The 26,610-nt window shown below is 33.3% G+C and overlaps 1 protein-coding gene across 2 annotated transcripts; it reads left to right on the plus strand.

The window, feature by feature from the left end:
• The first annotated feature begins 1,717 nt into the window (after positions 1 to 1,717).
• LOC145330899 (uncharacterized) lies at positions 1,718 to 25,451 on the plus strand. Of its 2 annotated transcripts, none has more exons than XR_013883577.1 (18): positions 1,718 to 1,934; positions 3,028 to 3,130; positions 6,097 to 6,172; positions 6,552 to 6,593; positions 9,296 to 9,416; positions 10,403 to 10,502; positions 10,998 to 11,071; positions 11,398 to 11,435; positions 12,170 to 12,231; positions 12,905 to 13,048; positions 14,346 to 14,445; positions 15,330 to 15,404; positions 15,761 to 15,902; positions 18,884 to 18,959; positions 19,867 to 19,941; positions 21,096 to 21,180; positions 23,271 to 23,313; positions 23,855 to 25,451. XR_013883577.1 is itself a non-coding variant. In XM_080175565.1 (18 exons), exons 1-18 carry the CDS (start codon positions 1,849 to 1,851, stop codon positions 23,912 to 23,914), a joined length of 1,461 nt encoding a protein of 486 aa, XP_080031691.1. In that variant the 5' UTR covers positions 1,718 to 1,848; the 3' UTR covers positions 23,915 to 24,732. The 2 variants fall into 2 exon arrangements, 1 of the variants encoding a protein (XP_080031691.1); XM_080175565.1 differs by having other exon boundaries at positions 15,761 to 15,861; positions 23,855 to 24,732.
• Positions 25,452 to 26,610: the final 1,159 nt, after the last annotated feature.

Raw genomic sequence — 26,610 nt, forward strand, 5'->3', positions numbered from 1 at the left:
CTATCCACCGGATTCAAATGAATACGAGAAAGTTTATTATATTATTTTCTATAATCTTTGAAATAAGCCTGCTTTCCTTATACCAAAATTTTGTCAAGGCTTTAGGCAGGTAAACGGAATATTACCAAGGTGTGTGTGTGTGTTTGTGCTTATATGTGTGTGTTTGTGTGTGTGTGTGTATATGTGTGTGTGTGCGTTTGTGCTTATGTATGTGTGTGTGTGTCTGTGTGTGTGTGTGTAGAAACCACCCCTCTCTTGTAGCTTGGTTGTATAATTCAAGCGAAATTATTTGGACAGGGAACTCAAGGATATGACTTTTCAGGACACAACCCAATCTTTCCCGATTTTGTATAATTTTTACGGAACACGATTCCAGTGACGTCATATTTTTCTTTCCCGAAAAAGGGAAGGGGGGAAGAAAAAAAGAGATGGGAGAAAAGGGGGTTTTCCCCATCTCTTTTGAAGAGATTTTCTTCCCCCCTTCCCTTTTTCGGGAAAGAAAAATATGACGTCACTGGAATCGTGTTCCGTAAAATTATACAAAATCGGGAAAGGTTGGGTTGTGTCACTTTTCAGTATGGCTTCGAAACCGATTAATATCCGCTGGATTAGAATCGGTTCTAAGCCATACTGAAAACATTATGTATAGCATAATATTACAGACAATTTTCTACGAATATTGAAATAAAATTATAATATTAATACCAGTTTTGTTAGACCGACCCTTAGACCACTCTTTAATTTTTCAAAAAATAGGGAGAGTAAACACCCCTTTACGCCCTTTAACCCCTTGACCCCCTAGACGAGGGTTAAAACCCCATCTGATACACCCCCCTAAAATAGCCCAGGGGGGTATCAAGTTAAATAGTCAAAAAATTAACCCCTTCTAATATAAGAAAATGGCTATTGTCAGTTTGTAGCAACCAATCAGTATCAAAGTTTTAAAGATCATGGATGAAAAAAAATATATCTTAAAAATAATCTAACAATTTCTCAAAGACATATCCTTTACGTCACGAAGGCGTAATATTGCCTTAAAACACAGTGTTCCGAACAATGTATCCATAAAACCAATTTTTCAAAATAGAAAAATTATAAGAGGGTAAAAAGTCAGAGAGAGAGGAAACAATGGGTTGTTTATTACACTAGTCCCCAAAGTTTTTTAATAGCGTTTCTTATTCGTTGGATTCACAACTTTGGGGGCGTCATTCATTGGTTGATTCATTAAGTTGAGTGTCTATACGTTTCAACAACTTATTGTAATCTACATAAGGGGTGATTTTGTGTATCATCATTGGGGATATACATAAATTTATCGGCCCTTGTCTTATCCCTTTAGATCTCTGGTAAAAAGTATGTATGTGATTGTAAGTTAAGATCCTATAAATGGCTTATTGTTTTGTTAGAGGCTCTTTATAAAAAAAGAGTAGAGGAAGCTACAGAAAAAATAGCCTATAACCATCCCGGGAGCTCCCTAAAGCTTGTCTTAACAGTAAAAACCAATCGGTTCGGTGGTTAACAAGCAGACAAACAAACAATCTATTGCTTAAGTTAATTACATTGTTATACTAAATTATTTTTTTATTTGGTATAATATGTAATTTTGAAATTTACATAATACTTTACTGTTATTTCTTTTAAATTATATAAAAATCGCTATTTTATTATTCCTGTTGGTTTGCAAGAAATTCAGACAGGTAGAAAATTTAGGCAGTAACACAACAATAACAAATAGTAAAGCGTTCATGTGTTTAATTTATACTTCCTTATAATGTAAAATATAATAAAAAAAACGATATAAAAAGTGATTTATAATCAAGGAAATAACGTTAACATATCGCCGTTACAATGGCGTTATTTTCCTACCGTCCGTGGGCGGGAACGGAAAAGACGATTAAGTATCTGCAGCCGGAACATTCGTTATACTATACAAGGTAAAAACATTTGGGATCATGGAAAGAAAACAAAGTAGCGGGTTTCGTCGTATTTTCGCAGTAGCTTTTTTCCTATTTTAGCCCCTGCGGGGGGCTCTAGCCCTGCAGCGCCTTTTCCTAACCCTGTGGGGCAATCATTTACACTTACCTAACCTAAAATAACCTATCAAAAGTTACTGTGAAAATACGACGAAACCCTCTACTTCGTTTTATTTCCATGATCCAAAAATTGTTAAAATCTATGCTTTTCTACATATAGGTTTAGTACTTCCGTACGTCAGTATCGGATAGCAATCATATCTTGAATTTAGAATCGTCCTGTCAATTTTAAATTAAAACGTAAGGAGTTTTTGCTATATAAACAAACATGTTAAAATTGTCCTATTATGTTTATTGTTGAGTAGCATCTCTAAAATAGTTTTAAAATCTTCAAATGGGTATTTTGTTTATCATCATGGGGAATGAGTATCATTCAGTCGTCCATTGTCTTATCCCTTAGGATCCCTGGCTTTTATTTTCACTAGACTTCACTTTTATGGATGTTGTCATCCTTGTTTTAGGGTATTTTGTTAAAATATTGAAACAAATATTATGAAATATTTTAAAATTACAATAATATCACTATTTTATAACTTCTTTTTTCACTAACTTAATACATATTATAAAAATCACTTGAATTAATCCCCCTGTATATAACAAAATTTTGCACTTTAAAGTATGGCTTCGAAACCGATTATATCCGGTGGATTAGAACCGGTTCTCAGCCATACTGATCCCACTGTGCATCGTATTATATCCAGTTTCCTTTGAATATGAAAATGCACAATCATAAGATTAAAACCAGTTTTTTAGCCGATGTCTTCGGTATCTCGGGACCTAACAAACTGGTTTAAATCTTATAATTGTACATTTTTTAGTCGACGGAAAGCCGTTTATAATACGATGCGAGAAATAACTATAAAATAACTTTCTATTGTTTATTATATTATAACAATCTAAATAAAAATCAAGATTATCCAACTCAACAGTAACACCCCAAATAAAAAAAGCTTGGACGTCTTTGCTCGATATAACAAAATTTTATACTTTACAGATGGGGTTACAGCGCTCTGCTCGGGATAACCCTCGCGGCGGGACTGGCGGCCAACATCACATATCTGATGGGGTACATTACCTGCCCCCGCGCTATGCTACAGGTAGATAGATAGATAGACAGGTAGATCGATAGATAGTGAGACATCGTTAGATGGTTTCAAAAATTTTTAAATGGTATATTTTAGAATTACTTCACCCCTAGCCTCGCCCTCTAGAGAAGGGCGAGGGGTGTCAGAATAATAGCCTAAAACCACTTCAAATCATTTATATAGTAGCTTCATTGAGAAGTATAGTCAATTTGGGTTATTATTTTCAGAGATCCTTACCTTCAGACAAAAAAAAATCTTACTACGGATATCATATTAGAGTATTGGCTATTATGTAAAGTAGTAAGGTTTTACTGTTTGTACTTTAAGATCTCGCTAACTACTGCACCGTTAGAGTTTTATATCCTCTGATAAATTCACTGAGTGAAAAAGTCTTTGATACTTCTTAGTTATTTTTTATTGAAATATATTTCGGTGGACATTTCACCCTCTTCAGTCTAAATGACATAAATCATATTAATTTAACTTACATATTAAAAGATAGGTAAAAATAAAGAAATTGGTAGAACTATAAAGGCAGAAAATGTTGCTAAAAAAAGAAGAAAATAATATGATCAACCTTGAGTTTAGTTGGATGTTAAAAGTAAACTGAAAGGGATATCCTCCTTCTATAGATGCTAGGTGCGCAAGGCTTTTAGTCTCTAGCTTTAAAATTACCACTAAACTGATTAAGTTCTTCATTTTAGGGAAGCTTCACTTGGTTAACGGGATTGTTTTAGGCTATTTTTCTGCTTTTTCCTACACATTAAAATATAATTCAACGCATTTGCTAAAAATAGTTTATTTGTGTAGACATTTTTTTTTAATTTACCCACCAAAATTCTAAAATCCACGAATTTAAAGACACTCTAACTATCATAAATAAATAGTTATAATCACAAATACGAGAGGGGGATGAAGATTTATTCAAATGGGGGCGAGGATAATAATAAAGGGGGGTTGGATGGCAAAATCGGATTAAAATCTATAAGGGTTATTAAATGAAAGGGTATGGGAGAGTTTTGTTGCTATGGGCATGAGGGGTCCTAAGTAGGTTTTTAAACAGAACAAAAATTGCTTCTTTATTCTTGTGTAGAAGCGGCTACGCCCCTAGAGGCTTCTAGGGGTCTTGAGGAAGGGGCAGTTAAATTCAATAATCCATATTTTATTTTTATTTTAAGAAAAGATATTTTTTTTTGGGGGGGGGGTAATTTTTCTCTAGGGGCGATTTCTCTTGGGAGGGTGGTGTTACCCTCCCACAAAATAGTTATAAACCATGAGGGGTCCTAAGTAGGTTTTTAAACAGAACAAAAATTGCTTCTTTATTCTTGTGTAGAAGCGGCTACGCCCCTAGAGGCTTCTAGGGGTCTTGAGGAAGGGGCAGTTAAATTCAATAATCCATATTTTATTTTTATTTTAAGAAAAGATATTTTTTTTTGGGGGGGGGGGTAATTTTTCTCTAGGGGCGATTTCTCTTGGGAGGGTGGTGTTACCCTCCCACAAAATAGTTATAAACCATGAGGGGTCCTAAGTAGATTTTTAAACAGAACAAAAATTGCTTCTTTATTCTTGTGTAGAAGCGGCTACGCCCCTAAAGGCTTCTAGGGGTCTTGAGGAAGGGGCAGTTAAATTCAATAATCCATATTTTATTTTTATTTTAAGAAAAGATATTTTTTTTTTTGGGGGGGGGGGTAATTTTTCTCTAGGGGCGATTTCTCTTGGGAGGGTGGTGTTACCCTCCCACAAAATAGTTATAAACCCTACCGGGATCCATGGGAAGCTGTAAAGGAGAACCCGATCGGTTCAGCGGTTAGCGAGATTCTTCCGTACAAACAGACAGACATAAAAACAGAAAAATAGACAGACAAAAATCCTGTTACTTTATTATAAGAATACAATTGGCATGAAAAAAAAAAATATTAGGCCGGGTCACATCTACTGACATTTAAAATTTAGTTTGGTTTAAATATCAAAAAAATTCATTTAATGTGCCTCTTTATGAATAGTACTCGGATGTCTTTCTGTTTAAATCAGGAAGATTTGGTCCACTATTTAAGAATGAGACAATGGCCGATAAATTGATGCACTCTTAACTTAATGAACGAACCAATCAAAATTCACTGTCAAGCCAACGAATATGAAAACGTTATTATAAACTTTGGGGACTAGTGTTTTAAATAGCTTATTGTCCCCACTCTCTCTCTCTCTCTCTCTCTCTCTCTCTCTCTCTCTCTCTCTCTCTCTCTCTCTCTCTCTCTCTCAGTCAACTAATAGGGGTATGTTGATGCTTAAGATATCTAGAACAGCTGTATCTTTTGCTCTCTTATAAATCAGGAATAGGTATAACCAACAAGCAAAATAAATCTAAATTAATATTTGGTGGGCAAATGGAGATGTCGTCAATTTTACGATGTGTTGCCCCCCAACGACAGCTGAAAAACACGTATAGGTTTCGTGATTTTTTCCCGAATTAATTTCGTTATTGGTAGAAGCTGCTTATAAATAGTTTTAACAGTTATTTATTGGTTGTTTTGGATATATGACCAATACGTGAATTTTACTAACAATTGTATATTAACTATAACATCTAATTGTATATTAACTGTATAATATCTATTAAACTTTTTTACTTCTATATATATTTTTTTAAAACAGACTTTTTAGGGTATAAGTAAATCTGAATAGCCCAAAGGGACATTCAATGAGGAGGGGGACTAATTAATAGCCCCTCGTGTGAAAAATGAGCATTCCCCCGGCCAAATCCTGTACACGCCACTGTATCTATCTATTTAACTTCTATCTATCTATCTATCCATCTATCTATCTATCTATCTATCAATCTATCTATCTATCTATCTATCTAGGTACCGCATATAGCTATCTATCTATCTATCTATCCATCTATCTATCTATCTATCTATCCATCTATCTATCTATCTATCTATCTATCTATCTATCCATCTATCTATATATCTATCTAGGTACCGCATATAGCTATAGTTGGCCTGTGTATACGAGATCTACTTGTATGTTTGATAGTCTTCCCAGCAGCGCTAGGTAAATTATACAGCAGCGATCCTACTCTATAAAAAAACTAGTTGCTTCGCTCCTTGTCTCCAGGGGAGTTTGGGGATATTAGAAACATGGCCTAAAACCACCCATAGACATAGTTTAAGATTCCCTGAAAAGTACAATCTATTCGGACCTTCAATTTCCAAGATCTTTAGACAAAAAAAACTTACTACTTTATATTATAGAATCTATATATCTATAGATATATATTATCCAGTGATCTAAAGGGATAAGACAATGGCCGATAAATTAATTTACATTCCCAATGATCATACACAAAATAAAATTCTTAAATTTTACAATAAATTAAAGCTTATATTTTCGTATTTGCGGACAAATAATAATATAAATTTTATTATTTTAGATTGGTTGGCAGAGGGTCTGGTCACTTTCAGTGGAGGAGAAAGTATTATTGATAGATAGATAGATAGATAGACAGACAGACATACATACATACAGAAAGACAGACAGAAAGACAGACAGACAGACAGACAGACATACAGACAGACAGTCAGACAACCAGATAAACAGATAGACAGACAGACAGACAGACAGACAGAAAGAAAGACATACAGACAGACATACCTACAAACAGACAGTCAGACAACCATATAATCAGATAGACAGACAGACAGACAAACAGACAAACAGACAAACAGACAAACAGACAAACAGACAAACAGACAAACAGACAAACAGACAAACAGACAAACAGACAAACAGACAAACAGACAAACAGACAAACAGACAGACAGACAAACAGACAAACAGACAAACAGACAAATAGACAAACAGACAAACAGACAAACAGACAAACAGACAAACAGACAAACAGACAGACAGACATACAGATATAAAGACAAACAATTTCTCATCTGATTATCAAATCTTAACATTTTCTAAGCACATTTCACTACACTGATCAACCAAAAACGTCCTATTAACAAATATATCCAGCAATAATGCCTTGATTCTATGTTGTTTGGGAGGGAAAAAGGAAAAAACAGGGAAAATCTGAACGGTTTTGTTTCTTATAATGTTTGTAGGGATATTTAACTTGTTATAGATAGTTGAAACAATTTACTTACTGTTAAGGATTTATTTTATGATATAAAATTGCCAATTAGTTTTTTTATAATGTAGTAATTAGGTAATAAAGACCTATTTTAAATTCTTATTATTGACAAAAAAAATACCTCACTGTCTACAAAGGTTTGAATCTTATAGGTTATTTAAAATAATAATATCCTTTTTTATTGTGTTGGACAATAAATAACCCACTTTGGAGAATTAGTTTACACTTTTATCATACTGTTTATAAAGAAATATTGCGTCTTTATTATTTACAAATTTGTAATTAAAGGTGGGCGAGAGATGGGCCATCTAAAGTTAATTGGATACTAATAAAAAAACCTGTTTCTAGCTTTGTTATTGTATTTGGTTTTCAATAACAAATATTGCTCTTTTTATCAACTTCTACATTCTAAGTAACTATACATTGCACACTGGTCCGAAAACGGAGATTTGGGTCAACAATTCGTTTTTAGCCGTATTTTGGCCAATTTTGATGCCCAATACGGCAAAATGGGGGTTTTAGGGGCCAGGGAGTCCATTTATGAGAAAAAAAATATATGACCTCGAAGATCAAAGACCTTTAAAATGACCTTTAAAGTCTGATTTTGCCGTTCTTGAGGTTTTATTGGACATTTAGGGGGGGAAGGAGGTGTCCAATCAAGACGACTCTGAAATACGTTTTTACAGGCGATTGCATTGGCTAAATTTCATGTGAAGTAAAAAAATTTTTAAAATAAACTGGTTTTGCACCAGCTGAATTTCAAATTTTCGCCTTTATTTAAGGTTAATTTCCAGTTTTAACCCATTTATACATATATATATTTTTTAAATATTTATATAAATTTAATATATTATAAAGACATACTTTTAAAAAGAATCTATTTGATACTTTAAAGTCTTGCAAATTGTAATTTTTAATTAACAAAATATTTAATAAAGCTCTAACAAAAATGTGTTTATGTCTAATGAAGCAAATGAACACACACACGAACGCCCACACACTAACGCCCACACTAACGAATAGTTTTGACCAATCAGAGGACAGAGATTTTTTTTAATTGTCCAATGACAGCTCGTTATAATAGCTTTGACCAATAAGAGAGACATGGTCCGTGTTTCGACCAATCAGAGGCCAGAGAGGCCAATGTTATACAAATACAACTATTGAACGCTGTCGCGTTATAATAATAAGCAATATTTTACGACATACATTTTATTTTCTTTTATAATGCACAAAACGAACAAAATCGGATGCCATATATATCGTGAAATATGAAGCTAATTACAATACCAACAAATTCTCTTTAATGAACATGCGCGACACTCAGAGAATACTCACTAACAAAATTTTGCCAAACTTACCCTTATCTTAAAAACTGAGAAGAAAAAAACACATTTTTGCATTTTGTACCATTTTTTGTGTTATAAATAATTTTTGAACTTATATAGGACTTATTTTAGTTGGACAATTTCCAACATGCGGATATTTGATTTTATCACATTTAAGCAAGTATAGCCAATTTATCAATGTCAACAATACCTTCTTAGATTTTAGGGTTCTGCAGCTTTGGCCCCAAATTATTTCAAAAAACATATTATCAACATGGGTTGATATTTAAAATAAAGGTGGCCCAGGATGTCTTTAAAGGCTGGCAGGTCAACTTTTGTCTAAATTGATGGGTAGGAAAAATTGAATTGTTGACCCCTCCAGACCAGTGTGCATTGGTTTAAAGCAAGGATTATGTTAAAAGTCAGCTTAACCGTTAGGAAAAATCAAGAACTATGTAAAAAGGTTTAATTTTAGCTATAATGGGAGAAAAAAGCAATTTAATGCACATTTTATATAATATGGAAATTTTCTTCCTTTCCCTTTACCTTATAAAAATCGTCGGAAAAAGCGCGTTTTGCTCTATCTGTGAGATATTATGAATGAGATAAAGTTAAGATTTGATATTAAGATAAGAAAAGATTACATTCACAGTCCCTTTAAGCTTCATTCGAGTTAAAAATATAAATGTTTTTTTTTTATTTAAGCCTGGTGTGGGGTGGCTGTTTTCTTTGATTTCTTTCTCAATGCTGTTTATCCATTTCTATTATTCACACTGGCCCTCATCCTGTACACCAGAAAGGTTCCACCTCCGCGGGCTCCATCCAGGTATACATTTTTATACTTAAATAGAAATTCCAGGTTCATAAATAGGTTTATTGGTAAGTTCATTGATAGGTTCATTGTTTGGTTCATTAATAAGTTTATTTATAGAGTTATTGATAGAACTATTGATAGGTCGATTTATAGTTTCATTGATAGATTTATTGATAGAATCCTTCATACAGTCATTAATTAATCCTTCAATGATAGGTTTATTGTTTGGTTCATTGATAGTTTCATTGATAGGTTCATTAATGGGTTCATTGATAATTTCATAGACAGGTTCATTAATGGGTTCATTCATGGGTTCATTAATGGGTTCATTCATGGGTTCATTAATGGGTTCATTCATGTGTTTATTCATGGGTTCATTCATGGGTTCATTGTTTGGTTCATTGATAGTTTCAATGATAGGTTCATTAATATTTTCTTTGATATTTTCATTAATGGTTCATTGATGGGTTCATTGATAGTTTCATTGTTTGGTTCATTGATGGGTTCATTGTTTGGATCATTGTTTGATTCATTGTTTGGTTCATTGTTTGGTTCATTGTTTGATTCATTGTTTGATTCATTGTTTGGATCATTGTTTGATTCATTGTTTGGTTCATTGTTTGGTTCATTGTTTGGTTCATTGTTTGATTCATTGTTTGATTCATTGTTTGATTCATTGTTTGGTTCATTGTTTGATTCATTGTTTGGTTCATGTTTGGTTCATTATTTGGTTCATTGTTTGGTTCATTGTTTGGTTCATTGTTTGGTTCATTGTTTGGTTCATTAATAAGTTTATTGAAAGTCTTGGTAATATTTTTTCATAGATTGTTTTATTGATATGATCATTGATAGGTTTAATGACAGGTTTATTTATAGGTTTTTTGATAAGTTTATTGATAGGTTCTTTGATAGCTTCATGAATAGATTTGTTTATACAATTTATGTATTTAATATATAAAACTCAAAAAATTGATTTTCTTAATGTTGCTATTGTATAGGGAGCCATCTTTGAGGATTGCCTCTAGCCGGATGTCAGCCAGAAGTGGCTACACCCAGAGGACCCACCAGTCACAACCACATTCTCAGCAAATGCAAAGGGTAGGTTATTTCATATGGTGATATGTAACGACACAACCTAATCTGTACCGATTTTGTATCACTTTTGAAAAGTGCGATTCCTGTGACGTCATATAAAAAGGGAAGTGGGGAAGAAAATCTCTTCCTTTTTCTCCCATCTCTTTTGAAGAGATTTTCTTCCCCCCCTCCCTTTTTCTTTCCCGAAACGTATATGACGTAACTGGAATCGCACTTTTCAAAGTGATACAAAATCGGGACAGATTGGGTTGTGTCACATGTAACACAGGGAGGGAGGGGACATTGCCCTGTTTATTACACTAGTCCCCAAGGTTTTATTCCACGTTTTCATATTCGTTGGCTCAACAAATTTGGGGCATTTTTATTGAATTTTGATTGTTTGGTTCATTGATTAAGTTGAGTGTAGTCCATTCGTTTCAACACCCAAATGTTATTTACAGAAGAGTTAATTTTGTGAATCATCATTGGGGATGTACATTAATAAGGATGTATATTTAGGTCCCTGGGCGGGCACCCAGTGTTGCCAGCCAGAGACCTGCGAGCCAGAGTCAAAATCAGACAGGGGATTTCAGGTAAGCATGGTACTGATCATTTGCCAGGGGTGAAAAGAAGATAGTGTAATATAAGATTATCTATGTATAATACAAAGTAGAACTATCTGTATGTCTGTCTGTCTGTAACGATTATAGAGTGGCTACGCTTTCTAAATTGTACCTAAATGTTATAGGAATCATCATGCAAAGTTTAAAATCGATAGGACAATTCTAACATGTTAAAATTAACCCAACAGAGCTAACCGTCCGGTCCCAGACGGACGGACGTACGGACTGACCCTAACTATTGAAAAGCTTTGCTTTTAAAAAGATTTCTATTGGCTTAACAATTTTATATTTCTTAGGAGAGGATTTTCAAAATCTTTGAATGGGTCGGTTTTAGGTAATGTTTACCATTTTTTTACTTCGTTTAAAGTTATTTTTTAATAAAAACAAGGATGACAACATCCATAAGTAGCGTAGCCCAAAAAAGTGTAACAAGCAAATGTTCACTGGTCATAGAAAAAGTAAGACAATCATTATAATAAAGTAAAAGGATGTTTGTAAAAGTTCTCATAGGTCTCGGAAAGGTTTAAAATATTTTGGGGGAGGGTACCACCATTCTCCCAAGATAAATCGCCAATAGAAAAAAAGATATTTTTTTACTTTTTTAAAAATATTAATTTAAAAAATGAGTCTTTGGATTCAGCTCCCCCCTCCTCAAGGGCCCCTAGTGGCGAAACCGCAAGGTTTGTCCCATTAGGAGGTTTGTCCCTTTATGAGGTTTGTCGGTGTAGAACCTATAACAATAGCAAAAAACCTGTTAAAAAGCAGTTCGACCGCCATAGACATTTTATAGGTGTTTAAATAATGAGAATGTTGACAAAAATTTCATCCGTGTTCCTTGAATGCGAGCCGAAAAAATCAAGTATCTCACTTACGGACGGACGGACATTTGTGAATTTAGAGTAGCTTCGCTAATAAAATCTAATATAAATCAAAAGTATTGTTATGATTTTTGTTTTATTATTCGCAGAAAATTGTCTAATCGCTATGTTACTTGATTTTTTAGTTGAGAATCGGTTCTAATCCAGCGAATATTAATCGGTTTCATAGCTATACTGGAAATATTTTTAGGTTCCGAGTACGGCGGATCACAAGTTGGCCGTATGAAGCAGCAACAGTTTCTTAGTCCGATGGTAAGCAAAATAGGGTTGGCCCGGATATCCTGCAATTTTCAATATCCAGCCGGATACCGGATATTGAAACTATCCGGATACCCGGATATCCGATAATTTGTCAAATATCCAACGTTGGCCAGATATCCGGCCGGATACCTGATATCCGGCATTAGAAATCAGCCGGATATTTGGTATCCGGCCAAAAAAGTATCCGGTCCAACCCTAAAGCAAATCAAGGCCGATAGTTTGTCCAAAGTGAGTGTTGGCTACATAACGGAATGGTTTCAAACCCGATTCAACCTTACTTTTTTAAAAATCGACCCTTTTGTAGGTCTTTTTTAGAAGAGGTCTTTTGTAAGTAGGTCTTATGTAGAGTAGGTCTTTCGTAGGGGTAGGCCTTTTTTAACAACGCCAAAAATTTAGCTGTCTATCTTAAATAGCATCCAATAAAATCACATTTCGACCATATCGTTACGGACTGACTGACGGACAGACAAAAGGATTAACATAATAGCGCAGCTACATTTTAATTAGGGTCAGTCTGAGCGTCAATCTATTAAATATTCATCATTCAGCGTACCTACACATGGAGGGAGGGGACAATAGGCTGTTTATTACACTAGTCCCCAAATAGCCTAAAGCCTCTCAAAAATATTACCTAATATTTTGTCTAAATTATGATTATTTTCAGCGTGGTATTGAGGAGGAGTACACAAATGGTCGGGGCCAGAGGTCGGTCAGTCCAGTCGGTAGTGACCTATGGGAGTCAGCCAGCTTGGATTATCCTGGCAGGGATGATTTACCTGGAGAGTTCGATCCTATTGATGAATATGATGTAAGTTTGATGATAGAATGATGATAGAATTGTAGATTGATAGATTGATAGATAGATTGATAGATTGAAAGATTGAAAGATTGAAAGATTGAAAGATTGAAAGATTGAAAGATTGAAAGATTGATAGATTGATAGATTGATGGATTGATAGATTGATAAATTGATAAATTGATAAATTGATAGATTGATAGATTAATAGATTGGTATATTAATAGATAGATTGATAGATTAATAGATTAGTAGTTTGATGGATTTATAGGTTTGTAGATTGATAGATTGATAGATTGATAGATTGATAGATTGATAGATTGATAAATAGAATGATAGATTGATATCTATGCAATAATTAGATATACTATTAGGCTAGGTTAAGTTTAATGTGATTATTAGTATCAAACCTACGTTTTAGAAAGATTTTATAAATAGAATAGACATAGTATTTCTTGATGGTCCATCTGACCAAATTTTTCGTCAAACTTAAAAGAGATTTTTACCAGACAAAGGCCTCTGTTTATTTTTTGTTATATACAAGGTACAGGCAACGAAAATTTTCGACTATATATATAATTTTTAGAAAGCTAGCTTTATCCTAAATATTTTAACTTTTTATAACTAACTTTAGTGGGTTTTTTTATTTCAAATATGCAATTATTTCTATGTTGCGTTCAAGTCTCTACGTAAAAAAAATTTCTCTATTTTTTTGTAATCTATCTTGGGAGGGTGGTGGTACCCTTCCCCAAAATAATTGTAAACCTTCCCAGGACCGATGAGAAGCTACCCTATTAAGGAGAACCCGATCGGTTCAACGGTTAGCGAGATTTTGGTACAAACAGACCGACAAACATTGTTCTACTTTGTAATATAGATGTCTCAAGATTATCTCTATCCTTATACTAAAGTAACAGGATGTTTGTCTGTCTGTCTGTCTGTGTGTCTGTCTGTCTGTGTGTACCGAAGGATCTCGCTAACCGCTGAACCGATCGGGTTCTCCTTAACAGGGTAGATTCTCATATGTCCTGGGAAGGTTTATAACTATATTGGGGGAGGGTACCACCACCCTCCCTAGAGAAATTAAATTTTTTTAAAATTTCTCAATTTTAGAAAGAGAGTTCAACGAAAAACAAACATCAAACGTAATTTTTTTTACTATTTCTTTTAAAATCTAAAATAAGAAATTTAATTATTAAATTCGACTCTCTCCTCCTCAAGTGCCCCCTAGAGGCCTCTAGGGGCGTAGCCGCTAGTAGTAAGATACAGTAAAACCTAATATTCTCATAATTTTTTTATTTTCAAACAGGACGAACCTCGACTGAGAGAGTGGCTGCGCCTCTTTGTTCCTTTGTCATTCTTGCTGGCATTCGGATTTGGGATTCCTGCTGCTATCAACATTGAAACAGGTACTTGACACATTTTTCGGGGCTAAAAAACTACATTTTTATATCCGCGGAAAGCTGTTTATGGTACGATGCGAAAAATAACAAAATCTTTTTCTAATATGCAGCTTATTCCAGGTATATAAAGAGATAAGACAATGGCCGATAAATTAATTACATCCCCAATGATGATATAAAACTATCCCTTCTGTAGATTATAGTTAGTGGTTGAAACGTTTGGACACTCAACCTAATGAACCAAGTATTCAAAATTCAATAAAAGTCCCCAAAGTTGTTAAGCCTAGAGTAATAAACAATTATCAAATTATCAATCTATTTAACTATCTTTTTTTTCTAATTTTATATCTTATTTTTTTGTATATTTATCTGTAAAAATATTTTAAAATCAATATGTCCTTCTTTATATCTATCTATTTAGATACTAGACATAAATGCTTTGTTAATGTTGATCCATCTGATAATTCAAACATCTCTATTGTCCATCTGTAATTCTGTATATCCATCCATATGTCTATCTATATATCTATCTATTTAGATACTAGACCTAACTGCTTTGTGATGTCAATCCATTTGATAATTCAAACATCTGTATTGTCAATCTGTAAGTCTGTATATCCATCCATATGTCTATCTATATATCCATCCATATGTCCATCTATATATCTATCTATATAGAAACTAAACACAACTGCTTTGTGAATGTCAATCCATTTGATAATTCAAACATCTGTATTGTCAATCTGTAAGTCTGTATATCCATCTATCTATCTGTCTATATATCTATCTATTTAGATACTAGACCTAACTGCTTTGTGATGTCAATCCATTTGATAATTAAAACATCTGTACAACCATCCATATGTCCATCTATATATCTATCTATTTAGAAACTAGACCTAACTGCTTTGTGAAAGTCGATCCATTTAGGGAGGCCGACAGTAGATTTATTATCCGTGACCCAGGTAAAAACCATTATTTAGACACACTAGAGGCCTCTAGGGGCACTTGGGGGAAGTGTGTGTGGGGGGGGGGATTATATCAACCCTCCACTTTTAATATGGTTTTTATAAAATTTTAAATTGCGATTTTTTTCTAGGATAATTTTTCTTGGGGTTTACTATGTGTTTATAAGCAAACGGGTGCTCTAACCATTGGGGGTCAATTGCCTAACCCTGCTGGGCAATCATTAACATTTACCTAACCTAACCTAAAATAATCTATCAAAAGCTATTGTGAAAATACGACGAAACCCGTTACTTCGTTTTTATTCATATATTTTATATATTTCTTTTTAATTCATGTTTTTTACTTTTTTTAGGGTACAATTTGATGCTTTGTTCAGTTATTCTGACATATTTAGCCCCTGTGGCCATCCTACTTATGCTTTCTTTGCTACTTTGTACCACCAGATGGACTAAGGTAGATATTCTTTGTTACTTTGTACCACCAGATGGACTAAGGTAGATATTCTTTGCTACTTTGTATCACCAGATGGACTAAGGTAGATATTCTTTGCTACTTTGAATCACCAGATGGACTAAGGTAGATATTCTTTGCTACTTTGTATCACCAGATGGACTAAGGTAGATATTCTTTGCTACTTTGTACCACCAGATGGACTAAGGTAGATATTCTTTGCTACTTTGTATCACCAGATGGACTAAGGTAGATATTCTTTGCTACTTTGTATCACCAGATGGACTAAGGTAGATATTCTTTGCTACTTTGTACCAACAGATGGACTAAGGTAGATATTCTTTGCTACTTTGTACCACCAGATGGACTAAGGTAGATATTCTTTGCTACTTTGTATCACCAGATGGACTAAGGTAGATATTCTTTGCTACTTTGTATCACCAGATGGACTAAGGTAGATATTCTTTGCTACTTTGTACCAACAGATGGACTAAGGTAGATATTCTTTGCTACTTTGTACCACCAGATGGACTAAGGTAGATATTCTTTGCTACTTTGTACAACCAGATGGACTAAGGTACAGATATAAATAGATAGATAGCTATTTCATAGGTCCTCATGGGGAGGCTACTCTGTCAAGGAGAACCCAACAGGTTCAGCGGTTAGCAAGATCCTTCGGTACAAACAGACAGACAAACTAACAAACATCCTTTTACTTTATTATAAGTAACTAGCGGTTACGCCCCTAGAAGCCTCTAGGGGCACTTAAGGTAGGAGTGGGAAAAGTCGACCTTATCACATTTAAAATTTAAGTTTCAAAAGAGTAAAACAAATTTTTTTAGAGGGGGGCGGGGGGTGAAGACTCTCTCCCAAAAAATAGTTTAAAACCTTCCCAGGACCTATAAGAAGCTTCACTGTAAAGGAAAACAATATCGGTTCAGCGGTTAGCGAGATCCTTCGGGACAGACAAAAAACGCTTACTACTTTATATAATAGGGTTATTATTTTTCAGAGCATAAAAGATCTACAAAACGGTTTCGCTTAGAGTTGCCTAATTTATACACTTAATTAATTAAATTATTGTATTAGAATGGACGTATGGACTTTCTGGTAATGATTGCTAAATATTCTACATTCTGTTAGGGGAAACATCCTAAAAAATTGAAAATCGATAGGACAATTCTAACATGCCAAAATTAACGATGGGAGCTACCGCTATAGATGAGCGAACCTTTATATAGAAAAGCTTTGCTTTAAAGTGTTTAGTTTTACTTTATATTCAAAAGTGATGGGAAAGAGGGGACATTAGACTTCTAATTAAAATGGTAACCAATGTTCTGTGTCCACGTAGTCTTATTAGTTGGCTCTGAGCTTTATGTACTTGTACTTAGTTTTTATAAATCTTTACTATGTTGTATCATGATAAGTGGGATTGCAACTCCTTCAAGAAATCGTTTTCTATAAATGTAATTGATTGTACATCGAAATTTAGTTAATTGTCATTGTGATGCTAACGTATAGTTGCCAGATATTTTTTAGATCAATGTGTACAAAAAATGTGTACATTGGGCCTTTGATGTGTACATTTGTGGGGGAGGGGAAGGAAAAAGGGAAGGGGGAAAGAGAAAAGGGAAGAGGGGTGAGGGGGCGTACATTCACTTGATAATGTGTACATTACTTATAAAAGTCCATTTTCCAAAAGTTAAAATGCGTACATTACGCACAAAATGTGTACATCTGGCACCGTTGCTGAACGTCAGCCATTAAATTATATATAAAACAGAAAATTCTTTTGTTAGCAACGTCATTTTGTTTATAGCTAGTATCAAAAAACAATTAAAAAAACATTTAACTTTTGTAACAAATTTAATGATTTTAATGCATTTTATATACTTGATGTATATTTGGGCAATAAACATATGAGATAACATACAAAATTATAAAGCCTAGCGGATTAATTTTAAACTAAAGTGTGAAATGTGTATTTTCAGCTAAACAGACAAAGAGATGGGATGAGTTAGGACAGGGGGAAGGGAGGAATAATTGGATAGGTAGATAAAGAAACCAGTCTTTTATTTTCCAGTATGACAACGAAACCACTTGGTTTATAACCAGTTCTGAGCCATACTGAAAAACCATGTATAATATGGTATTGGAAACAATTTTTTAAGAATGAAAAATAATTATAAAATTAATACTAATTTGGTATGCCCGAGCCCTCCGGCCCCTCGAAACTAACACAATTAAGAAATAATATTATAATTTGTAATTCTTCTATCTGCGGAAAGCTGTCTGTAATACGATGCGATAAATATCTAAAAAAAAAGGTGAATTAGAACATTAATAAACGCCAAAAAGTAAATACGTTTTTCCTTATTTTGCTTTTTATCTTAATTTATCTATCTATATATCAATCTATCTATCTATTAGATAGATATATATCTATCTATATATCTATCTATCTAACTATCTATCTATCTATCTATCTATCTACCTATCTGTATATCCATCTCTCTAATTTATCTATCTATCTATCTATCTATCTATCTATCTATCTATCTATCTATCTATCTACCTATCTGTATATCCATCTCTCTAATTTATCTATCTATCTCCCTTTCTATCTATCTATCTATCAACCTATCTATCTATCTATCAATCTATCTATCTATTTATCAACCTATCTATCTATCTACCTACCTATTTATCTATCTATCTATCTATCTATCTATCTATCTATCTATCTATCTATCTATCTATCTATCTATCTATCTATCTATCTATCTATCTATCTATCTATCTATCTATCTATCTATCTATCTATCTATCTATCTATCTATCTATCTATTCATCTATCTATATATCTATCTATCTACCTATCTATCTATCTATCTATCAACATATCTATCTATCTATCTATCTATCTATCTATCTATCTATCTATCTATCTATCTATCTATCTATCTATCTATCTATCTATCTATCTATCTATCTATCTATCAACCTATCTATCTATCTATTTTAGGATGGAAAGCTGAACAGATTTTACAAGATGTGTATAGCCCTATCCTTATTTTTTGTCGCGGTTAAATCTCCCATAGGTAGGTAACTGGGATCTTAAGGGATAAGACAATTGCCGATAAATTAATATACATCCTTAATGATTAGACACTAAATTAGCCCTTATGTAGATTACAATTAGTTGTTGAAGCGTAAAGACACTCAACTTAATGAACCAACTAATAAAAATTAATCAAAAGTACCCAAGGTTGTTAAGCCAACGAATAGGAAAACGTTAATATAAAACTTTGGGGACTAGTGTAATTAACAGCCCAATGTACCTTCCCTCCCTTCATAGGTATTAACAAATATTTTTAAAAGCGAGCTTACCTATAATTAGGATAGGTCTGTCCGTCCGTATCTGTTAGCTCTATCGTTAATCTAGGTATCTATTTCAAATTTGCATGATGATTCCTGTAGCAGCTAGGTACAGGTTATAAAGCGAAGCAGCAACAGATTTATTTACAATTTTGTTTCGTTCGACTTTGATAAAAAAAATTATATTCTGATTATTCAGTTCTGACACTCTACAAGTATCTATGTTCGTTTGTCCTACCGTTTCAGAGCTTCGCTTTTATGTATGTTGTCATCCTTGTCTTGTTTATATTTAGTTAAAATGATACGAAATAATTTCCGAAAGTTAGCCTCATCCCAAGATATTTAACTATTTATATCCAGAGAGAGAGGGGACAATGGGCTGTTTTATAATAACGCTTTCTTATTTGTTGGCTTAACACATTTAAAACTTTTATTCAATATTGATCGGTTGGTTCAAAATTCACTCAGGTCCCAAAATTGTTAGGCCAACAAATAAAAAAACATTATTATAAAACTTTGGGTACTTAAACTCTCTGCCTTATTTCAATAAGATTATGACTACATGCTTCCGTAATTATTAATTTGATATATGGTCTTGGATATTTACTGGTTTTTTTTTGTTGTTTTTAGATATTATCCAGTTTCAAAACTTGTTAGAGGTTAGTTATGGAAACCGGATTGTTAATACACTCTCCAGTGAAATGGGTATGTAAAATGTAGATAGATAGATAGAAATAGATAGATAAATGGATAGATAGATAGATAGTTTGATAGATAGACAGACAGACAGATAGACAGAACAGATAGACAGAACAGATAGATAGATAGACAGACAGACAGATAGATAGATAGACATATGAAAGTCAAACAAAGAGACAGACAGATGTAAAACAGACAGATAGACAGCTAGAAGACAAACAGATAGACAGCTGAATGACAAACAAACAGACAGACAGCTGAAATACAAACAAACCGACAGACATCTGAAAGACAAATAAAGAGACAGACAGCTGAAAGACAAACAAACAGACAGACAGCTGAAATACAAACAAACCGACAGACATCTGAAAGACAAACAAAGAGACAGACAGCTGTAATACAAAAACACAAACAGACAGTTAAAAGACAAACAAAGAGACAGAGAGCTAAAAGACATACTAAAAGACAGGCAGCTAAAAGACAAATAAACAGACAGACAGCTAAATGACAAACAAACTGACAGACATCTTTTAGACAAACAAACAGACAGACAGCTCAAAGACAGACAAACTGACAGACATCTAAAGACAAAAGACAAATAAACAGACAGACAGATGAAAGACAAATAAACAGACAGACAGCTTTATGACAAACAAACAGACAGACAGCTGAAAGATAATCAAACAGACAGACAGATGAAAGACAAACAAACAGACAGACAGTGAAATACAGACAAACAGACAGACAGCTGAAATACAAACAAACTGACAGACAACTGAAAGACAAACAAACAGACAGACAGCTAAAAGACAAACAGACAGACAGCTGAAATACAAACAAACCGACAGACAACTGAATGACAAACAAAGAGACAGACAGTTAAAAGACAAACAAACAGACAGACAGCTGAAAGACAGACAACCTGACAGACATCTGAAAGACAAAAGACAGACAAAAGAGACAGACAGCTGAAAGACAATCAAACAGACAGACAGACAGCTCAAAGACAGACAAACTGACAGACATCTAAAGACAAAAGACAAATAAACAGACAGACAGCTAAAAGACAGACAAACAGACAGACAGCTGAAAGACAAACAAACTGACAGACAGATGAAAGACAAACAAACAGATTAATTATCATGTGATGATTATTTTAGAATATGAGATATTACTGGTATGGTCGTCTTTGCTTCCTGTTATAGCCAATCCTATCATTTACCTCACCTGCGTTTCTGATTACAGGTAAATTATAATAGATAGATAGATAGATTTATAATTAGATAGATAGAATAGTAGATAATTGGATTGATGAATAGATGAATAGATAGGTTACAGGTATTATTTTGTTATACCTGAACCTGGATAACCTCTAGATTACCTGAATAACCAATCAAAATACAATAATAAGTCCCCCATTGTTTAAGTAACGAATAAGAAAACGTTATTATAAAGCTTTGGGGATTAGTGTAATGTAAAGTCCAATGTTCCCTCCCTTCCTGGTGGAAGGGGGAGTTTATAAAACGGCATTAAGTAAAATAATTGGATGATATGAAATAACTGCACAAATGAATTCACACCACTACATTATGTGTTATGTATTTCTATGTTACCCATGTACTACATTAAATTTACTAGACTCAAATTGAGCCTAACTTTTACTGTTTAATAGTTTGCTATTATTGTGTTTTTAATGTATTTTTAGCTTGTTAACATATGGAAATTATTGTCTATTATTGTCCTTATTTTTCCTACATTCTGTTGTTTTATCTACGTCAAAATATATAGATATATAGAGCATAAATTATGTCTATTTTGGTCACCTCGGGTTTTAGTAGAATCCTTTATTTGTCTTTACATTTAAACAGCCCCCCCCCCCCCCTCCCATCACAATTTTTTTAAAATTTCTAACCTAGCGGGGCTTTAACCCCTCTGATACCTAATCTTACACTTAATTAATAGGGGGTGGGGTGGGGGGGGGGGTGGCAGTTATAGATCAACTAACTTAATAATGAAAAATTCCGCCTTTTTTTCGTTCATTTATTTTGTCTTTTATATAAATAGCGTCTGTACGGTTTTAATACTTTTACGCTATGTCTATAAAATCCTAAGGGGGGGGGGGGGGCGAGGTGAAGGGCCACATTCAAGTTTAGCTTTTAAAAAGGTTAACAAAAAAAGTTTGACCTTATAGGAAGTTTCACATTAAAGGAGAACCGTATCAGTTCAGAGATCTTTTGCTACAGATAGATATCCTGTTACTTTAAAACTTTAATCTTTTAAGAACCAATATATAGCTTCCTTAAATATCACATACATATATGTCGTTACAGCTGTTTTAAGGATCTTAAGGAACATACAAACATACAGACAATCAGCCCATTTCTTTTTTAATGGAAGCTTGTATAATATGAATAATTACCTTTTTGCTGACGTTTTAGTTGTGGGTGTTATTTATAATCAATTCAGGGAAAAAAGTAGGAATAGTTATTTATCGCATCGTATTATAGAAGGCTTTCCGCGGAAATTAAGATAAAAAATTATAAGATTTATTAGCCCCGAGAGGGCGAAAGCCTGAGCTAAGAATTGGTATTAATATTATGATTTTAAAAAAATATCATTAGAAATTTTTTTTGTAATATGAGGCAATATATGATTTTTCAGTATGGCTGAGAACCGGTTCTAATCCAGCGGATATCAATTGGTTTCAAAGCCATACTGAAAATATTTCGTGCAACAACAAATTCATACCATTTGAAAACAAAGGGCACTTAAGGTTGGAAGGGGGTGAGGATTCGCCCTCCCCCCATTTTAATTTAAGAAAAAGGAAAAAATTAAAATTGGAGGGGTTGTTGTTTTTTTTCTAGGGGCGATTTCTCTTGGAAGGGTGGAGGTACCCCCACCCCCTCCAAAAAATAAAGTTATAAACCTTCCCAGGACCTTTTGAGAAGCTACATTGCAAAGGAGAACCTTAACGCTTTAGTGGTTAACGAGATCCTTCGGTGCATCATAGACATCCCGTTACTTTTACATAAGGGCCCGATACATGATTTTTCATAATGGTTTAGAACCAGTAATAATCCAGCTAAAATTAATTGAATTCTAACCATCTTTGGATCATAGAAAGAAAATTAAGTAGCGGGTTTCGAAATATTTTCAGAGTAGCTTTTCTCCTATTTCTAGCCCCTAGGAAGGCCAATTTTCTAATCCTGCAGGCAATCATTAATATTAACTTACCTAACCTAACCTAAAATAACCTTTCAAAAGCTACTATGAAAATATGACAAATTTCGCTAATTCGTTTTCTTTCCACGATCCCAATTTTAATTTAATTTTAGGGTTAATATAGCTGAAGCATGGAAAAGTTTGAGAAATAGAAAGGTAAAACATGATTTTTTGATAATTTTTAAAAGCAAAGCTTTTCTATAATTGGGTCGGTCGGTCCGTCCGTCCATAACGGTTAGCTCGTTAATTTAGGCATGTTAGAATTGTCCTTTTGATTTCAAACTTTGCTTAGTTATTCCTGTAGTAGTAAGGTACGATTTAGTAGCAACTCTATAATCGTTACTAGAATGTTCGTACGTCTATTTTAAACATATTGATTATTAACTTTTTGAACAACAAATTTTTATGTGATATAATGATCCGATTAATCTGATTTTTGGAATACTGATTCCTAGAACAACAAAGTACAATGTTATAAACGAAGTTTCTCTATAATCAAGTCCTTAAAATGTAAGTTTGTCCTTTAACAGTATTTTGTTTTTAAGCAGTCTTTTACTTAAATATAGTTTATACTTAAACTTTTATATTCTGATTATTCAGTTCTGACACTCTACAAGTGTTGATGTTCGTTTGTCCTTCGCTTTTATGGATGTTGTCGCCATTGTTTTTATTGTTTCAATATTTTTTTGTTTTTTAGAGCTCAGAGGAGGAATATTTCCCTGAAACAAAAGAAACTCAGGAGTCTGACGTTCTTTAGATCTTAATAGACATGTTAATAGTTAATAATAAGGATGATTACGTATAATAGTAGCGAGTTTTATTAATCAATAATTTATTGATTTGGTCAATTGCTTGCGAGAAAGAAGGTGTCTTTTTTTTACATTGTATGCCCTATTGGCGTTTAGGAGAGGGGTGTAGGAAGGGTAATGAACCCCCCCCCCCCCCCCTTTCCTTGATATTTTACATTGGGGAAAAGGATTACCCTCATCCCTTAAGGTTAATACCACCCCTTGAAAAAACACTGCCACCCCCCCCCCCCTTTATTATTTTGTTTTTGATAAGAAAAAAAAAATTTCTAACCCTTGCGGGGATTTACTTAAATAACATTATAAGAGTAAAATTTCGTTGCTAAAATATTATCTAAGACAAACAGTATTATAAAAAAATTGTATTTTTTTCAATATGGCTTCAAATCCGCTGGATTTAAACCGGTTCTGAGCCATATTGAAGAATTATGTATCATATCGTATTAAGAGAAATTAATGTATTTTTAAAACAATAGAAAAAATAGTAGTTTAAAAAGAATTATGGAATTAAAGTAAAAGAATAATATATTTTATTGTTATAATAGTTTATAAAACAATCTTCAAACCTTCAGCGCACCAATAGCAAAGAGACTAAGGGGAGATTAATTCTATATAACTCTCTTAAACCTTATTTAACCTAACCTAACAAAAGCAATTAAAGAAAGGCACAACAATCATTTTTCTGTGTTTAATTTTTTTTTTTAATGTATATATATTTTTTGTACTTTAGTATATAGTAAAATATTAATGCCAATTTTTTTATATAAAATATGTTGTTAATTTAGTAATTTTATTTTTAAGTAGCGCAGTTACTCTATAACAAGGATATATTGATTTTACGTACGTCGTACATCAATCCGACGGTTAGCCCTTAAAGAGATTATTGACAGGTATTAAACATGCAAAATAATAAAATTAAATAAGATATATGAAGAATAGTTATTCATCGCATCGTATTATAGACAGCTTTCTGCGGATATTAAAATAAGAATTTATACGATTAAAACCACCTTTGCTTAGTTTTATGATTTTTAATTTAAAATTCGTGGAAAATTGTCTGTAATACGATGCTATAAAGGATTTTTCAGTATGGATTAGAACCTGTTATTGATCGGTTTAAAAACCATGCAAAAAATATCTTTTTGAGATAACCTACAGATTTTAAGACATGATAATAAACAAAATCACCCATTCTGTGGAGAAAAGTTATTGGTTAAAAAATTTGGACATTGTTAGCAATATGTTAAATAAATATTAAGCCCCCAAAAGTTTTTATGCAAACAAATGAGAAATCATTTTTAGAAAACTTTGGGTACCGGCATAATTTACAGTCAAATGTCCCCTCCCTTCTCTGACTTCTCTTTCTTACATCAAAAAGATGTTTGCTTGCTATTGCTGCGCTACTTATGAGCATAATTATTCTTGTTTTAAGAAGTACAACGATCTCTTGAATTTTATTTTCATAAATCAAATAAATGTTTTATGTTATAAGTTTGTATTTAAACCAAAGATTTTCTATAATAAGGATCGGTTCGTACGTCCGTCCGTTACGATTCTAAACATGGAATGGTACTCACTGTAACATTTAGGTAGGATTTAGAAAGTAAACATAATAATTTAAGCTTTTTGAAAACAATATCTCATGAGATATGCTAATTCCCTTGATTTTTGGAATATAGATTCCTAGGATTATTAGGCATAATTTTTGTTTTAATTCTTTAAATACCTAAATGTGAAATTGATAATTTTATTTTTAAGATTTTAAATTGTAGCGCAAATGCCCCTAAAGTGGTCTTAAAGACAAAGGTCATGGAATCAAAAGTATGTCTTTGTACATTTCTTTATCTGTCGATCTATCTATCTATACGTGTAATCGTTAATTGTAAAGAAAATCACGAAACCTCTCGAAATATATTGCGTCTTATTATATACTAGTAGAACCAACTCACTTTGTTCTTTGGTCTGTAATACTTGAGATATTCTCTTATGAATGTTACCATCCTAAGTTTTAGGCTATTTTGGATTTAGCTATTGCAGAATTAGGTTGTAATTTAAAACTTTTTTTTGAGTAGCAGGCATTTTCTGCAATATTTAAAAAACATTTAAATCTTATCTTTAATAAACTAAGTTTAAAGCATTTTGTATTTAAAAAAAAATGTTTTTTTAGTATCGAATCTACTCTATAACTTCATTTGTAGATTTTATTTTTTGGTGAGAGATGGGGGAAGTTAGATGGTGATTGACAAGGAAGGAAAGTGAGTGAAGGGACAGGGGAGTAAAGGGGAAGAAAAATTGAATGTGAAGGGTATTTAAAGGGATCGAAGGTGAGTGAAAGGAAAGGGGAGTAAGGGGAAGAGAAATTGAATAAGAAGTGTATTTTAAGGGAAGGGAAGTGAAAGGAAAGGGGAAGAGAAATTGAATGTGAAGGGTATTTTAAGGGAAGGGAAGTGAAAGGAAAGGAAAGGGGAGTAAAGGGGAAGAGAAATTAAATGTGAAGGGTATTTTAAGGGAAGGGGAGTGAAAGGAAAGGGGAGTAAAGGGGAAGAGAAATTGAATGTAAATGGTATTTTAAGGGAAGTGAGTGAAGGGACAGGGGAGTAAAGGGGAAGAGAAATTGAATAAGAAGGGTATTTTAAGGGAAGGGAAG

Source organism: Acartia tonsa, chromosome 10 (assembly GCF_053477335.1).
Source record: "Acartia tonsa isolate MP-2025a chromosome 10, ASM5347733v1, whole genome shotgun sequence".
In the NCBI taxonomy this organism is placed as follows: Eukaryota; Metazoa; Arthropoda; class Copepoda; order Calanoida; family Acartiidae; genus Acartia; species Acartia tonsa.